Source organism: Gymnoscopelus braueri (genome assembly GCF_963280865.1).
Source record: "Gymnoscopelus braueri genome assembly, chromosome: 17".
NCBI classification, from domain to species: Eukaryota; Metazoa; Chordata; class Actinopteri; order Myctophiformes; family Myctophidae; genus Gymnoscopelus; species Gymnoscopelus braueri.
In genome coordinates, this window is record NC_137617.1 from 35,985,770 (window position 1) to 36,004,150 (window position 18,381).

Here is an 18,381-nt window from a genome sequence, read left to right on the forward strand (position 1 = left end):
ATGGTTATGGTTATAAAGCATTATGAGTATTTATGGGCTCTTATAAATCTGATTATACAGGGTTATGAGCAGATTATAATGCATTATAAGTATGTTCATGATGCGTTATACACATAGGATGCATAGCAAGTGCTACCAATATTTTCAGTATAATAATAATAATATATGGCCTGTTAAAACAAAGCATGTACCTTTATTATTTTTGTTATTTTCGGTTTCAGGACAATTATAGAGATTGTGACCACAACTGCTGTTTATCACAATAAAGAGATGGATCTGTCTGTTGATAACGGCTCTTACTTGGAAGACTATTACTCGGAAAACAACTCTGATTCTGGTTGGACTCCGTCTCCTATTGATGATGACAAGGATGAAAAACACACTGATACCATCAAGATCATGTCCCTCATCATTTTAAGCCTGGTCTGTGTGCTCGGCGTGTTGGGGAACGGTGTCGTCATCTGGGTGACGGGCTTCAAAATGAAGAAAACCGTCAACACAATTTGGTACCTCAACCTCGCTGTGGCCGACTTCCTGGTTACAGCGCTCCTGACCCTGAGAATCACAAGCATATCTCTGGACCACCGCTGGCCTTTTGGCAAATTCATGTGCAATATGGATGGTATTGTGAGCATGTATGCCAGCATCTACACCCTGATGGTCATCAGTGTTGACAGATGTGTATGTGTGGTGTGTCCAGTGTGGGCCCAGAACCATCGCAGTGTCAGGAAGGCGTCTTGTGTGAGTCTGGGTGTCTGGGTGCTGGCCTTGGCTCTCAGCTCCCCTTCCTTCATCTTTAGGGACACAGTGAGTTCAGACCATGATAAGGAAATCATCTACTGCTACAACAACCTTGCATCCAACACAGTTCAGTTGGTGAAGTTTCGATTAGGGGTCATGATCATCACTCGCTTCCTCATGGGATTCGTGGTCCCTTTCACTGTCATCGTCTCCTGCTATTCTGTCATCATCTACCGGCTCAGGAATAATCGCTCGCTGGCCGGCCAATCAGGTCGCCCCTTCAAAATCATAGCAACTGTTATCGCCTCGTTTTTCCTGTGCTGGGCCCCCTATCACATCATGGCACTGCTTTTGCTTAATATTGGGAATTTCCTGGTGAGTGAAACACTGTATCGTGGGCTCACCATCGGGTTTCCCATAGTTACCGGCCTGACACTTCTCAACAGCGGCCTGAACCCACTGCTGTACGTGTTCATGGGTCAGGATTTCAAGGCTGTATTCCGCAGCTCTATCCTAAAGGTTCTGGAGAAAGCCTTCACTGAAGAGCTGCCTCAGACCAACACTTCCACAAACCCAGGGAGAACCCGTCAAGAGATTCCCTTGTCTGAGACCCAGGTTTAGGATTGTCTTTGCATTACTTTAAAGGGGAATTTTGGACCACGGTTTTCTTACCTTTTCTCTGATGTCATGATATCCTAGGATGAATGGTACAGTAGAAACATCTCTTAACTCCATCCCGGGTCCGCCACAGCTAAAAACGCGCTGGCATTCATAGTGACAGAACACTATGCAACGTGATTGTCTTGAATGCGCCACACTAAGTCTCGCTAGACGAGATTTAGAACTGTAAACGTCTTTTCTTCTCAGTAGCCTAGATGTTCTCCAATGATTGAGACGATGATGAAATATATCCAAAAATAATATGTTGAATTAGCAGTTTAAAAAAAAAGCTTCTCTTTGAAATGCATCTTTAATGTTTGAGTTTTGATTTTCTCCCTGCTCTCCCTCCTTTTGTTTCTTCTCCTTTTATGAATAACAACAAAATGATGGAGCTTATGCAAAAACATATATATATATATATATATATATATATATATATATATATATATATATATATATATATATATATATATATATATATATATACATGTATGTATGTATGTATGTATGTATGTATGTATGTATGTATGTATGTATGTATGTATGTATGTATATTTCACCCACTTCTTCACACCTGTAAACAAGTGATGTGACAATAAAGTTTATTCTTGATTCAGGTTTCAGAGTTTGTAATTGTACACACAGTCATAAAACACATTTTAATGTTGTGCAGTGGTGTAACGTAACTAAGTTCAATTTTGAGGTATTTTTTACTTTACTGGAGTATTTCCAATTTTCAGTACTTATACTTCTACTCCACTACATTTCAGAGGCAAATATATTATACTTTTACTCCACTACAATTATTTGAAAACTTTAGTTACTAGTTACTTTGTAGATTATATTATAAAACATTCATTAAGCACTTCAGCCCTGTTTTATACATAGGCTATCTGAAAATAGCCGATCTAGAAGCTCACAACGCGTCGTGATCTTGTAGATCTGCTATTTTCAAAAGATTTGATACGTTTGAAAAGTTGTGAAATGGGACGTTCTGCATAATGAGTACTTTTACTTTTGGTACTTTAGGTACATTTTGATACAATTCAAAAACGGCAGATCTAGAAGCTCGTAGCACGGCACGAACTGACGCGCTATGACCTTGTATATCTGCTCTTTTCGAATAGCCAAAGTATAATATAACGTTTTTAGCTCAAATCTAAAATGGCACCGATGCATACCTGGTTTTAATGGGTTATGACATTGAAGGTTTTCATTCCAACAGATAGCTGTTTTAGAGTCAATAAAATGGTTAAAATTCTATTGCAAAATAAGGCTTGCTTTTTGTGTGTTTCTGTGTGACTTTTGGGTTACAAAGATCTATGTTGCACAAACCTCTACTTTTCAGCTATGGCAAGTCATTAAGCAAAAGGAAGTTGTGGTAACAGATGCATCAGGGAGACACAATAGATGTAGCAGCAGGCTGTTGACTTCCTTTCCAGTATGATGCATCTGATTGACAAGGCCATATCTAAGCCTAACCATTTCAGTGCAAACAAACAATGCCCTATTTTTAATGACGTGCAACCTTTGGGCTATTAGATTACTTTCCAGTTGTTCCGTATAGCTTGATTTTGTTTTCTATTTTACAATCAGTTCTGAGCATTCCATGCAATCATGGTTTAATACAGCACGGTACCTTGCATTGAGCTGTGCTCTAAATGTAGGGACTTGAGAAGGAACTCTTGTGGTATGTGTTGACACTTGTTAAAGGGACAGGAAGTGATGATGTCGGCCTCTCCGTGACTGTCGTCTAGGAGAGCCTGACATGCATCTCTCTGACTAGTCTCGCTTGGCCAGACTGTTGCCTCCCACAATTTTCAAATGTTTCCGGTCATACAGTCTGGGACTCAGAAGCTCTGATCATGATTAAAATATAAACCGGATGTGAAGCCTCCTCCCCACTTCCGTTTCGTCTTTACAGTCGTGCAATTGTATCCTAATATAAATCGAAATCATCTAAGCATATTCAGAATTTAAAAATAAAATGTAAAGATATTTTAAAATATATTTTTGTGAACGGAAGTGCCAGTTTCCCCTCTCGGATTTCGGGAGGTGTAGTTCCAGACTCTATATAGCATTCGGAGATTGTGGAATAGTTGTCTGGCTACGCGAGACTACTCTCTGACACTGGTCGTATATGAACATTGAAGGTCAGATATACCTTCATTATTTAAGTTATTAAGAAAAAACCTGTTTATTGGGCTATTATTGGAGCCAGCAAACTGCACTTTAGGCCTTGCTGGGCAGTGACATTACTTTTACTTTTTCCCAAAGAAATGTGGGCAGGAATTGACTTTAAGGCTCAGATTAGAAACATGGAATAGCCTATTGGAGCTAAGCCTGTCACAATTACTAAATGATCACCTAATCGCCATGCATCGTTTGGTATAATATGCATACATTCTTTCCCTGATGACATTTGTTTCAGGAGGAGTGGTGAAAATAGCAAATCTACAAGCTCACAATCTTGTTATTTCAAAATATACAAATTATTAATTATGATAGAAAATGTAAGTTATGTGTTATTAACTGCCCTGTGCAACTTTTGTTTATGAAGCCTAAAAGCCAGGCAGAAATGCACTTTTTGTGTTCGATACCTGCAACACAATGAAATTGTTAACATTGTTAACATTTTCTAAATATTTGTGCGATTATTAATCGTCAAGTAAAATTTCATAATTATTAGGTTTTAATATTAGTAGTATTTTATGACCATGACAGCCCTAATTGAAGTAGAAATATGATTGGATATATATTCTGATAGCCTACTGTAGCTGTCAATATCAGGTGGCTTGTCATTATTGATGGACATCAATCATTTCTCCACCTCTTACTTTACACAGCTTGAAAGCACATTCTGTTCTTCAGGATATGTTTTGTAATATTGACCTAGGATGCCTTTAAGGTCCCCGAGAGCTTTAGGCCGTATTCTTTATTTTACAAAATAATCACCACTCAGGAAGACTGAGTGATTTCATTGCTATTTTTATTTATTCCATGGTGCCCTAACTGTTCTAACAGCTAAACCTTTTGAAACAAGGTCATGTTTATCCATTACTGGGTTTAACAGCTTCATAGAAATCTCAAGTTGAACATTTGGGTCCTTCTGTATAAAATGACAGGTCAACATATAATTGAGTATACATTCATTAACTTACAAAGAAGTAATAGTTATATTTGTTAAGCAACATTTTTATGGTCTTATATTGACAGTTGACCATCCTCAAATTAATCATCAAGTGTGTTTCATGTCCTTTATATCCAGATGCTTCTGAGACTGAATTACAGATTCCGAACATATATGGAGGTATGACCTCTTGAGCCTTAAAGCAATATGTGCTTTTCTGAAGATACTTGCCTTAGGCAGTGTACATAATTATGTATCTCTGTGAGTTGATTACTGTATGTCTGGAACACTGCTGCTGCTAGAAGCAGTTGAACTTGACTCATGACAGGAAGGGGCGGTGCCAAGTCTTCTGTGATAAGGTGACACACATTTTAGCTAGAGACACACCAACCTGTCTGCCCTGCTGGCTGAACACTCAGACAATTTATTGTTGAACTTTGACATACATTTTCTTTTTCATCTTGAATACCCCATTTATTTTGTATAAAAACATATGTAGATTGACAACACTCCTTCTAAAAGCAGTTAGAAGCAAGTTACAATTTGTGTTTGCAAATCATTTTCTTTTCCTTTGTCCTGTTTTATTTTGAACTAGAAATATTTTCTTTTTCTTGGACAACCCCTTTATAAACGTAATTATCTTTGTTATTACTTTGAACAATATGACAACTTTACAGACTGAACCTGACCCGCCATGATCCAAGGAGCAGGTCCAAACCCGGACTGACAACGGGAGTCTGTTCAAACCCCATGATACAGGTTCTGGGAACACTCCAGACCTTCCTCTCAATGTATGTGAGGGGTTCTGCCCGAACACTGCTGCCCGGCTGCTGCCCTCTGGTGATGAACTCTTCTTATCGACCCATTGTGGTATCGCAAACGTCCCATGAGGATCTGCTGATCCAGTAGGTGAGAAACAGTGTCCTGGGCATGACGTTAAACTGCAACCGCAGGCTGTAGAGAGGTAGTACCTTACCTCAGCAAGGGTCCGGCTCTAACAAAGGAAAATATCCCTATACTGTTAGTCCTGGGCCTCCTACATGCCTGTATGGTACTTCCCGTGGTGCCTAGTCTAGCCAACACATTGAGAAAGGAGAAGACTGGTTTTCGGCAGACTGTGTGGAGGCCGGTGTCTGGTGGCGCTGCTGGCGCTGACCTTGCTGTTAAAGATGGAGAGAGGGTGACCGGCAGGGATGAGCTGCAGGGAGGGCTCACAGGGGCTTTGCCCCGGTAGCTCTGGAGCTGCACACATTCGCGCCCCACATGACACACGCACGCTCCACAGGCACGGGCCGTCCTCAACACCTAAAACAATAGCCTCTACCTGGCTCTCACAATGAGAGACAATAGTCTCTGCACTGCAGAGTGTGAAAGGGTTAATCGCTTAGCAGAGGACCCAAGAACAAGAGCTGTAGCCTACCAGACACTCACAAAGTTATCCCTGTCCTTTGTTGGAAGTTCTTATGACTGTTCATATGATTGTTTTAAAACCACTGTTTTGAAAGCAATGAAGCAAAAAAGTAATTCAAGTAAAGACAAGTTGTCTGATTATTTTAAGTACTTATGTGTGGGTGAGTCTATGTAAAGGGCTTTTATATAAAATTAAAAGGAAAATAAAATAATTAATTAATTGAAAAAATAAATACAAAAAATAACAATGCAACTAAATAATAAGAAATATAATTACATACAAAATCTCATGCTGAATAAAGTATTTCAACTATAGCACTGAGCTGATCGGCTATGTGTTTGTGCACGTGACGTCATAAAATAGAGCCCCACTAGCTCAAAAATCCACAGCACATCACTGGACCGGGAAACTTCGGGTTACTGACCATGAGACTGAACTCATGGACTTGCTCCCAGTGAAGGGGGTGACTGGTTATTTACCTATATCCCACAAGGTCACATGATGTGGCCTGGGAAACTGAAGTGAGACCTGGATTTTTCATCACTCGTGTGGTGTATGAGCATGGGTCTTTTGTTGTGAATATGATTTTTTTAAAACTTTTGCCTGGGCTTAAAATGCGGTCGGATATGGGACTGATGGGACTAATATGGGCTGATTTGGATTAAGACGGACAAGGATTCTACTGCTCCGGTGGTCTGGTGAGGGTCAATTCATTCTGTTTTGATGTGTGTTCCATAAAGGAGAAAAATGAAAATGTAAATAAGGGTTGATATTATTTTTTTTGTTTTATATTATTATCTGCTGTTTCCCTTTTGTTTGCTACTATGTCTGTAGTGGTGGTGAATTATTCTTTTGTTAAAACCATTTGACTTGCATTTACCTTTTTGGTTGTACTTCAGTTATATTTCATCTAATTTGTGCTTTTCATTTGTACTTTTTGCATCTATAGTTTTTATTTTAGACCCTTCTGTGTCTAAGCCGTTCAAAAGGTCCCTGAGGTTCGGGGATCTCCTGTCTGTAACAACACCGCTCCAACAAGGTTTGGACGGTTCTAACAGTGGTCTGGCCTTATTTAGACGTTGTCTGGTGGAGTCCAAAACGGTTACTTTTCAGAAAATGGAAGAAAGAACCTAGTGTTCCAATGGATCTAATGTAGTTATTGTTTAGTCACAAGTTGTTGACCCTTTTTATCGGTTCAACACACACACACACACACACACACACACACACACACACACACACACACACACACACACACACACACACACACACACACACACACACACACACACACACACACACCTAAGATAAAAAAGTAGGCCGTTCATTTACAAAAAACAAACAAAGTTAAAACATGGAGACTTTTACACTGTCCATTGTCCATTGTCAAGTTCATACTCAGTTATGACAGTTTTTCAGTATGTTATTTCATTCGGCGAGGCTCGCTTTTAATAATAAACAAATAGATGCAAAAATGCACTATGGTTGGCTGCATATGACACCCATAGGGTGCTATAAGTTGCTCTGAGCTCCTCAGTGTCAACAGTTTGAACAACAAGACACTTCTCTGACTGACGTCTCTTCAACACTTTGAAACAGGTTTCTATGCTTTTATTTGATTGTCTTTATTATATAGATATGCAATGATTGCTATCTAGAATATGGAGCTATTTAAGCCATTTAGACCTGAGGTCGATACTACAAAATGCCTTCTAAATCAGTAGCTCTCAAACTTTTTCTTGCCAAGGACCCCCCAAAATGATATGTATTTGGCCACGGACCAAACATAGCAGATGTAGGCCTACAAGCTCACAGCGTGGCACGAAGTGATGTGCTCTGAGCTTGTACATCTGCTATTTTTGAGGACCACTTGTTCTAAACCACTCTTTTAAATCCTAAGACATTTCTGAAAAAACTCATGTTGGTCTCACGCCGAGCATGGCTGATCTACAAGCCCTCGAGGGTCTGCTGTTTTATTTTTTTTATAAGTATAATTGAGGCGTCAGTCAAACAGTTTCTACCAGCTCAGTATCAACAGAGACTAAAGCTATCATGGCTGATCTACAAGTAGGGGTGTAAATGTATTTGAAACATTTTAAAAATCATGTATGGGGTCCCTGGCACCAAATATCTTCAGTATAATAATAATACATGGCCCGTTAAAACAAAGCATGTACCTTCATTGTTTTGTTATTTTAGGTTTCAGGACAATTATGGAGATGTATGGTGAACTTCAAAAATCCCTCAAGATCGTGAACCTCGTCATCTACAGCCTGGTCTTTGTGCTCGGCGTGTTGGGGAACGGTGTGGTCATCTGGGTGACGGGCTTCAAAATGAAGAAAACTGTCAACACTGTTTGGTATCTCAATCTCGCTGTGGCAGACTTCCTGGTTACAGCGTTCCTGCCCCTGACCATCACATACATAGCTCTGGACGACCACTGGCCTTTTGGTAAATTCATGTGCAAAATGAACTTTACCGTTTTCTACATGAACATGTATGCCAGCATCTACATCCTGATGGTCATCAGTGTTGACAGATGTGTATGTGTGGTGTGTCCAGTGTGGGCCAGGAACCACCGCAGTGTCAGAAAGGCGTCTTGGGTGAGTCTGGGTGTCTGGGTGCTGGGCTTGGCTCTGAGCTCCCCTAGCTTTGTCTTTAGGGACACACAGCCCTCCTTCCATGATGACATTGTCTACTGCTACGACAACTATGCACCCAGCGGTAACTACAGCACACCCGAAGTGATTCATTTGCGGAACCTTGGATTTGGGGTCATGACCATCACTCGCTTCCTCATGGGATTTGTGGTCCCTTTCACTGTCATCGTCTCCTGCTATTCTGTCATCATCTACCGGCTCAGGAATAATCGTTCGCTGGCCGGCCAATCAGGTCGCCCCTTCAAAATCATAGCAACTGTTATCACTGCATTTTTCCTGTGCTGGGAAAATTGTTTACGCTTACACATCATGTTTCTGATTGAGTTTGTGAATAACCTGGTGACACACAGTGGAACACTGCATGATGGGCTCATCATCGGGTTAGCTGCCGGCCTGGCACTTCTCAACAGCGGCCTGAACCCACTGCTGTACGTGTTCATGGGTCAGGATTTCAAGTATGTATTCCGCAGCTCTATCCTAAAGGTGCTGGAGAAAGCCTTCACTGAAGAGCAGCCTCAGACCAACACTTCCACAAACCCAGGGAGAACCAGTGAAGAGATTCCCTTGTCTGAGACCCAGGTTTAGGATTGTCTTTGAATTACTTTAACCCATTCAAACCGGGAACGCATCTCTGTCAGGTTTTTTTTGGGGTAAAATCGTGGCACATTTGTGCAAATCTTTGTATATATATATTTTATATGCTTTATATAAGTAAACATTTGTAAGTCAAAACTTTGCTTCTGGGGGATTCTACAAAATGTCTTGAAAAATGTATGTTTCTATATCAGTGGTTCTCAAACTAAAGATATCCAAAACAATATGTTGTAGTAAAAAAAAGAAAAGCTTCTCTTTGACGTGCATCATTAATGTTTGTATTAGTTTTTTCCCTGCTCTCCCTCCTTTTGTTTCTTCTCCTTTTATGAATATCAACAACATGATGGATTGATTGATTGATTGAAAATGTTATTAGGCAAAAGAATATAAAACAACACAGTTACATTTATAATACTTTTGACTAAAAGGTCCGACCAAAAAAGTCCTTGCGGACTTGTTTCCGTTGGTGTCCTTGAATTAATTTCATAGACATATATAGTAGCAACCAAACAGTTCAAATCAACATAAAAAACAGAGAAAAAACCCCCCCACTATGTACAAAAAAGCATCATGAAAAATAAAATAAATTTGTATTTAAAAAAAGGGGAGGGGGGTCGTCTGTCTACAGGGAAACTGGTACTACCTCCTCTTATGGCCTCCAGAAAGATACGTTTTTAGGGCTGTTTTGAATGAGCCCAACGAACTGCATTTTTTGAGGGATGGGGTTAGGCTATTCCATACCTTGGTGGCCGTGCTGTAGAAGGAGAATTTGCCCATGTTTGTTTTATGGGTGGGTGGTACCAGATTGTTGTTTACGCTCCCTCTAGTTTCGTGACTGTGGGTGTCACTAACTTTTTGGAGGTATTTTGACAGATAAGCGGGTATAGGGGGCATTTCGGGCAAATCTGCATTTACAATTTTGAAGACCAGTCCCATTTTTTGTTGTTTAACCCTGTCTTCCACCCTGAGCCAGCCTAGGCTGGCAAAGTGATTGGGAGAGAGGTGGGTCATGGGCCTCAGTCCGAGAAGTAGTCGAATCAGTTTGTTTTGGGAGGTTTGAAGCTTAGTCTTCAGTGACACTGAGGTGTTGGAGTACCAAGAGGAGCAAGCATAGTAAAAAAGGGGCTGAATCAGAGCCCCTGAGAGGGTCCTGAGGTCCTGAGGGTTGACAAAAGAGGAAACTCTGCCCATAAATCTGGTTCTCTGGTTTACTCTTTTGACCACCTTTGTTGCCATGCTTTCTCCTGTCAGGTATTTGTCAAGAATACATCCCAAATAGGTAATCTCTTCTTTGCTAGAGATGATTGTGTCATCGACTTTGACCTTGAAGTCATTAACCTTCAACTTACTGAGGGAATGTTTGGTCCCAAAGAGAATGTATTCAGTTTTACCAATGTGTAGTGACAGTTTGTTATCGGTAAGCCAGGTACGGATTTTGGAAAGTTCGGAGCTGAGAGCTTCCTCAACTTGCAAATTGTCCTCACCCGAGATCAGGAGTGCCGAGTCATTGTACTTTCGAGTCATGTACATATACATTCGTATTCGGATATACAAATAGCTGATCTACAAGCTCACAATGCGTCGCGGTGCGACACATTGTGAGCTTAAGATCTGCTATTTTCAAAAGATTTGTACACATTTAAAAACTTGTGAAATGGGACATTCTGCATAATGAGTACTTTTACTTTAAGTACATTTTCATACCAATACTTTTGTACTTTTACTCAAGTACATTTTTAATTTCGGACTTTTACTTGTAAGGGCACGCTCCCACCGCACTTTTATTTAACCTCTGGGGCGGAATCTGCCAATGCTTTGTCAATGCAAATGCGTGGATTCTTGGAAAAAATCCGCAAGACCATGAATCCATGCATTTGCATTGACAAAGCATTGGCAATGCAACCAATAATTATATTATATAATATAAACCACTAATTATCCCCCCCTCCCCCCCCCTGAAATGTCACTAGTGAAGCCGGTATTTCTCCAAACTTGTACAAATTCTAAATATGCTGCTTACCCGCAGATTCTGTCGGAAGTTCCCAATGGGCGGTAGTGACGGAGCGCATCCGGTGAAAGCCGGAATTACACTCAATGTAAATAGTCCATGGGCCAGACGAGATGTCGGTACCCGAAAGGTGGCAAAGGTTACTTATCATTTTTGAGAAGCTCTATGTCTGTAGATAACATTTTGGTATGATAACCCTTCCTGAGTCACAGCTAAATTGGTGTTATCAGCTGCTGCAGTTACCCTCCCCCATTGAAAAAAGCCATTTTAGATGCAGGTGCATATCTTGGTATTGGCTCCTGTTGAGTACATATTTCAATATTTATCACTAGTGTTTGGTATCATTTTTAAGGGGACACTTTAAGCTTTCATTCAAGCCCTTTTGTGTATATGTAGGACAAGTACAGTGGTTACTGGAGCTCTTCAAACTTCGAATAAAACATTTTTTACACAATATTTGCCTAAATCATATATTTTCTTTTAGTCCTGTGCCATCAAGAAACATCAGTGGCACAAAACACAAAATCTGGAATGCTGACATGACCCTAAGGATTCAGGAAATGTATAATTTACCCATATTATTTCATTCTGAGGGACAGATTTTCAGCCTTATATTAAACAAGCAGTTTTAATGCGAAACTAATCGGACTATAGTCAGTTACAACACAGACTCGTTTTAAGTATTTGTTCAATAGTAGCATTTTATAATAAAGCAGTTCATGAGTCACAGTAGTAGTCAGATCAACATGAAAGTATGTGCATGAAATGATGTGTCATTTTATCTACATATACTGTATATCAGCAGTAACAACAGTGTAGTAACATCAACAGTATATAGCTATAGTCTACATTGTGCAACATTGGGTTGATCGCACTATACAAGAGACTTCAGTCCCTTGTGCCAACCCACTTTATTTATTTTTTGTTCAGTTTTTTCTTTGTATGGCTTATTCTTTATTTGCTTTTTTCTCTTTTTTCCTTATGTCCTTGTTCATGGTTTAGCTGCCGGGTAGATGTTTTTTACAAGCCTAGGGCCATGTCACACATTAAAACTGGTCATCAATTACTTCATCTGACTCCCCAAGTTCAAATTCTGGTTGTGGATCATCTGCCTGTTTTTGGTTGCGGCAGGTCTGCAACCTGCACATGTCGGTGCAGGTCAGTCCATTTGACAGGCACGTGCAATCTGGCAGTTTGCACGAACGCACACACTTGCAAGACAACGGCTCCAAGACCACATCTGGTGCAGATGGGGAACGCATCCAGTGAATGGCCAGCTTGCCATCGTTGTCAGTCCATCCATGGAGAATAGGGCTTGGCACAACAGGAGATGCTTGTAGACAGCAGTTCTAGATTGCTGCCTGGTAGTTTGCCCGTTCAATAACACGTTTCTTCGCAGGTCATGTATAGGACTTTGCCTTGCAGCAGGTGTGTGTACTCTGGGAGTTTCCACTCGACTAGAAATTTCACTCGACCGGAAATTTGATTAGGCTTCTCTTAATTTTCGCCACTGCCTTACATAGTGTCCACCAACAAGGTGCTTGTGCTCGAGTGTTGTGTCTGCACCCCGGTTGACTCGTTCTGCATCCTTGATGGAAGTCCTGCGGTAGACATCGAATACAGCATCAATACGTTCACTTTGTGCGCCTTCCTGGAGGACCCGGTTCAAAACTGACTTTGCCCCTTGTTTAAATGTTACGTTTTCACCATTCAGTTTTTGAACTAGGCTCATTCCGTCGATGATGCAAGTAGATGGAGTTGGGATGTGTTTTGCTGGAGACACATTGTTTTCCAGTTCTCTGGCAAGTGCATCCTTGTTGGTTTTCCGTGAAGTCCCATCAGCATTTGCCAGTGCCCATGGCAATGGGCCAAGTGGGTGAGCAAGAACATCCTTCATATTGACCTTCCTACTTTCAGCCACCAGGATCATGTGACTGAACAGGTTCCTATCAGCCTTTAGAACAACATTCTGACCACTCTTTCCATGAGATCTTTTTGTGTAGATATTGGAGAATGTTTTTAGGCTTTGCTTGGTCATCTTGTCATGGAATTTAACAGTTGGTGGGCCTTGTTTGTCTGAATACCTGGTAGGCCTCTTCGCCTATCTCAGGAGCTCTCAAGAGATCCCTGGTCACATCAGGCGGAACAATGGAGCAAGTGGAGAGGCCAACCAGATCAATGCCATTTGGAGCCACAGGATTGAGCCTGTTATTCTCCATAAGGTCAATGAAAGCCTTGATATCCTCATCATCTCTTTTGATCCTTGGACCCTGTAGATCTGGATGCATGGGACAGCTTGGAACTGCCTTGACCTATCGAGTCTCTCAGATGTCTGAGGAACACGGTTCTGTACTCGGCTGTAAGGTCATATTCAGTCACAGTTCCTGGCTTCAAGCTGAATCTCTTTGTCCCTCCAGCTGTCTGGGTGTCTTTGTTCACCGTTTCTTCTATGGCTTGGTCAACAGGGATTCGGGCAAGAGGGATTGGTGGAGCCCATTTGAACTGAGAAACCCCCTTCCATGAATTAACAGGTGCAACTAACCCATGCCTAAAAGTTATTTAATCATATTTACTCTATTACCCCTTTTAAAATGTTTGTGACAGGACTTTAACACTTTTTAATTGTTTGCTGTTCTGTTTTCATGGGACTTAGTTAATTGTAATTTATTAATTACAATATTTATACCTGGATGAGTTAGAAATACATTAATTTATATTATAAATTATATCAATACATTCAATCAAATTAAATGATATCACTGTGTCACACATTCATGTGTCAAAATTAAATGTGACCTTTGGTCTGTTTAGCTTCTTAAAATTGTTTGTGTAATATAAGGCTGAAAATCACCCCCGCAGAATGACATATTATAGGCAAATTATACATTTCCTGAATCCTTAGGGTCATGTCAGTATTCCAGGTTTTGTGTTTTGTGCCACTGATGTTTATTGGTGGCACAGGACTAAAAGAAAATATATGATTTAGGCAGATATTGTGTAAAGAATGTTGTATTCGAAGTTTGAAGAGCTCCAGTAACCACTGTACTTGTCCTACATATACACAAAAGGGCTTGAATGAAAGCTTAAAGTGTCCCCTTAAAAATGATACCAAACACTACAGTGAAATATATTGAGATATGTACTCAACAGGAGCCAATAGCAAGATATGCACCTGCATCTAAAATGGCTTTTTTCAATGGGGGAGGGTAACTGCAGCAGCTGATAACACCAATTTAGCTGTGACTCAGGAAGGGTTATCATACCAAAATGTTATCTACAGACATAGAGCTTCTCAAAAATGATAAGTAACCTTTGCCACCTTTCGGGTACCGACGTCTCGTCTGGCCCATGGACTAAAACGGGAAGTAAACGAGGGTGCAAAATGGTGCTCGTCCACAAACGGGATTAAAACACTTCTTTACTGACAAATATGGACTAATACATTACACAAATACACCGGACACCTAGTTAACATTTGGAACAAGCGGGTAAGCACCTTATATTTTGCATTTGTACATGTTCGGGCTTTACTGGTGACATTCCAGGGCAAACTGGGGGGGGGGTCACTAAGACTCTTGTTGATACGAAAGTAAAAATCAAGACTCGTTTTCTTACCCTCTTAATTTCTCTATGAGTCATAATAATAATAATGATGTGTGTGCTAGAAGCGAGCATGGGGGGGATGACTAGCTGTAGAATACAACTCTCGTAGACGTATTTGTGATTCTGACGTTTTCAATCTACGAGAGTTGTAGGGTTCACCTCCCATGGATACAGGGACTTTCTGCACTATGCCCGTAGACACTCGACACACTTGAATTATATGAAAAACAGTCATTGGCTCATAACTTCTGCATTTTTTCACTTATGGAAAATCCGCTACTAACGTTTTGTCGGCAGAGGTCCAAAGTTCATGTGTAAAGAATCTCACAACTTTTCAGATAGCAACGAGAGTATTTTTTGTCAATGTATGACATACTTCATTGTGAAAATAGCTGATCTACAATCTCACAACTTTACAGATAGCAACGACAGTATGTTTTTTCAATGTATGACATATTTCATTGTGAAAATAGCCGATCTACAATCTCACAACTTTTCAGATAGCAACGTTTTGTGAGCTTGTAGATCGGCTACTTTCGGAAGTTTCGGTTCCGAGGAGACATACAATTTCTCTATTGGTAAATGGTTTGTGAACCAGTGATCTAGAGTAGTCAGTGAAACGGAGGCTTGGTTCATAATGGACGGAAAGAATTATACATATCAACAGACATTGTCAGGGAGGCTATATTACTAGCTCAATGAGAAAAGAGGCAGTCTGTGAGGACAAAGGTTGCTTGTTCGATCCCTGTCCTTGACAATGTGTTGAAATGATCACGATTTGGCATTCTTAGTTTTACATGTAGTGTTCACTGAGGTTAGGGTGGGTGAGTGGGGGCATTGCATAAAACATGACCTTGTTAATTAATGCATGTGCAATTTTTAAAGATAACATGAAATGCTTATTTGAGAGTATTTTTTGTCAATGTATGACATACTTCATTGTGAAAATAGCTGATCTACAATCTCATAACTTTTCAGATAGCAACAAGAGTATTTTTTGTCAATGTATGACATACTTTATTGTGAAAATAGCTGATCTACAATCTCACAACTTTTCACGTTTTGTGAGCTTGTAGAGCTGCTACTTTCACTGGTTTCTGTTCCGAGGAGACGTACAATTTATCTATTGGTAGATGGTTAGGGAACCAGTGATCTAGAGTAGTTAGCAAAACAGAGGCTTGGTCCATCAGGGACGGAAAGACTTATATATATCAACAGACACTACCAGGGCTATCATATCTCTATAGCTCAATGAGAAGAAAGGCAGCCTATGAGTCCAGAGGTCACTAGTTCGATCCCTGTCCCCGACGATGTGTTGAGATGATCATAATTTGGCATTCGTAGGCTTACGCATAGTATTTCTTGAGGTTAGGGGTAGGCATAGTTTTAGGGAGGGTTTAAAATGCTCATTTGTTAATTGCATGGTCTTCTTTCTCTCAAGTTCAGTCTTCTATGTTTCTATGGCTTATTGTGCATATTACTTATCATTGCTTCTTTCTTTCTTCTCTCTGCAATCACTGGCCCCGTATTATCGCTGCTTGCAGCTATATTTTCCATTGATTTCCACAGAAAAAAACCCATTTTTTTCTATCAATTAGTCACCCCATGGAGACTTGAATGCATGGATTTTTTTTTTTCTGTTGCATTCCTAAGCCAATAATTTGATGACGGTACCGGTAGGAGACACAAAGAGTCTCCTTTGTGTCTCCTACCTGCCTACCGCGCTGGTCATCAAATTATTAGCTTAGGAATGTGACAAAAACAAAAGAATATCCATGAATTCAAGTCTCCATGGGGTGACTAATCAATAGAAAAAAGAAGAAAAAAAATCTGGGTGAACTATCCCTTTAAGTTAGGCTTGGAATACAACACTTATAATACACAACAGTGATTGTACACAATAATACAATCACTGCTAATGTCCCTGCCTGGTTGACAATCATTTTAGGCTGCTTTACTTTATATGCACAGCTGACGCTCATGACAGTGTGGAGCAAGTTGAGATCTTCTATGGGCTGGCAGCAACAGATCATATGCCTGTCTCTGTTTGACAGGCATATGATGCTGTACTTAAGGTGAAGAACCTACCTGAGTTGATCGCTATTGTGATAACAACAAGCATGGTGGTAAATTCAAGTGGGCTAGGCTCTCAGAGGATGACTAAAGGTTTTTATCATGACTGAACTGAGAAAAATCTGTGTGACAATTTTGTTGGATTTGAACTCAGGACCCTTGGATCATGAAGAGAGTGTTTTACACAATGAGCTATTGAACTTGTTACTTTTCAGAAGCCAAATGGATTTATCAGAAAAAAAGTTAAATGCCTGTTTCCATTGTGCTCAAAACGTCTCAATAAACAATCCAGACAAGCAACAGCACAGCAAACAACGACATACGCACATACCTGTATTTAAAAACAAAAATAAATTCAACTGCATAATTATCTTGATATATATTTTGTTTGTTGTTAGTTAAAGCAGGAGGAAAACTAAGCTGAGCAGGCAGCTGGTTAGGTCACTGTTTTAAAGGTTTCATGACGTTCAGTTTTACCACACATTAAAAGTCTTTGTCATGGTCCTTCAAACGTGTATAGAAAGTTTTAACAAAAAATTCCACTCCATTGATCCATGGCAGGTGTTTTTCACTCACATTTCTAAAGCCTTTTCAACTGCAATGAAAAAAGAAATCTTTGCCTGCGGGTGTCACTGGTGAGGGATTTTGCCTGTCAATCATCGCCTCTGCTCCGCCCCCCCCCCAAGGAAAGGATAGGGGAGGGGAGGGGCGAGGAGGAGAGTGGGCGGGATTAATCGACTGTGACATCACTGTCGAAGGGCCAAGCTCAGATTACTTTTCAGCCTAATTATTCAGAAAACCCCAGACCACAGAAAATCCACTGAATGTTCAAAGTTCAGATTTTTTAGGTGTATTTGAAAAAAAATAAAAAATAAAAATAAACCCCCCAAAAAACATAAAAAATAAAAAAAGTGAAAATGAATGTCATAGAACCTTTAAGACACTGTCTACATCAACATCACCCAATGTGGTGGGTTCAAATCCTCCTCTCTGTCCAAAGGCGAGTTTTAGATTCATTACGCACAAACCTTCCCCACCAACATAGAATGCTATCAGTAATTTTAAAGATTCTGGTCCGGTCAACGTTAGAATTCACCATATATACATAGTGGCACAAAACTAAAACTACAACATCAGTGATCAGTGAGAATAAAGGTTTACGCTACTCTATAAATCTAAATCTAAATATAGATTGAGGCGTAGTGAGCTTGAAGATCGGCTGTTTTGAAAATGTTTGTCTCTTTCTTATATTATTTGACAATTTGGCCAATTAATGTTAGACCATTTTTTATAGTTTGTTGATTATTTTTGATGCAGTGATAGTGTTTCTTTGCTCTCTTAATTTTTTGGGGGTATTAAAAAGGTCTTTAAAGTCCTTAAATTGTCACTTCACTGACATCTGGGGACCCCCCCCCCCTGTAAGTGCTGTTATTAAAATACAAACTATAAAAATACTAAAATGGCTAAAATACAGAAAATGTATGGTCATTAAGTTCCTAAT

At 40.1% G+C, this 18,381-nt stretch overlaps 2 protein-coding genes across 2 annotated transcripts; both read left to right on the top strand.

Annotated features, from left to right (window-relative positions):
* Nucleotides 1-270: 270 nt before the first annotated feature.
* Nucleotides 271-1,362, top strand: LOC308105109 (chemerin-like receptor 1; the record flags this gene model as incomplete). The annotated part of the gene is made up of 1 exon (XM_080455741.1): nucleotides 271-1,362. The coding sequence occupies one exon, from the start codon at nucleotides 271-273 to the stop codon at nucleotides 1,360-1,362; it is 1,092 nt and encodes a 363-aa protein (XP_080311867.1).
* A 6,793-nt stretch (nucleotides 1,363-8,155) lies between these two features.
* On the top strand, nucleotides 8,156-9,227 carry LOC308105110 (chemerin-like receptor 1; the record flags this gene model as incomplete). Its single annotated transcript, XM_080455742.1, has 1 exon — nucleotides 8,156-9,227. The coding sequence occupies one exon, from the start codon at nucleotides 8,156-8,158 to the stop codon at nucleotides 9,185-9,187; it is 1,032 nt and encodes a 343-aa protein (XP_080311868.1). The 3' UTR covers nucleotides 9,188-9,227.
* Between the last annotated feature and the right edge of the window lie 9,154 nt (nucleotides 9,228-18,381).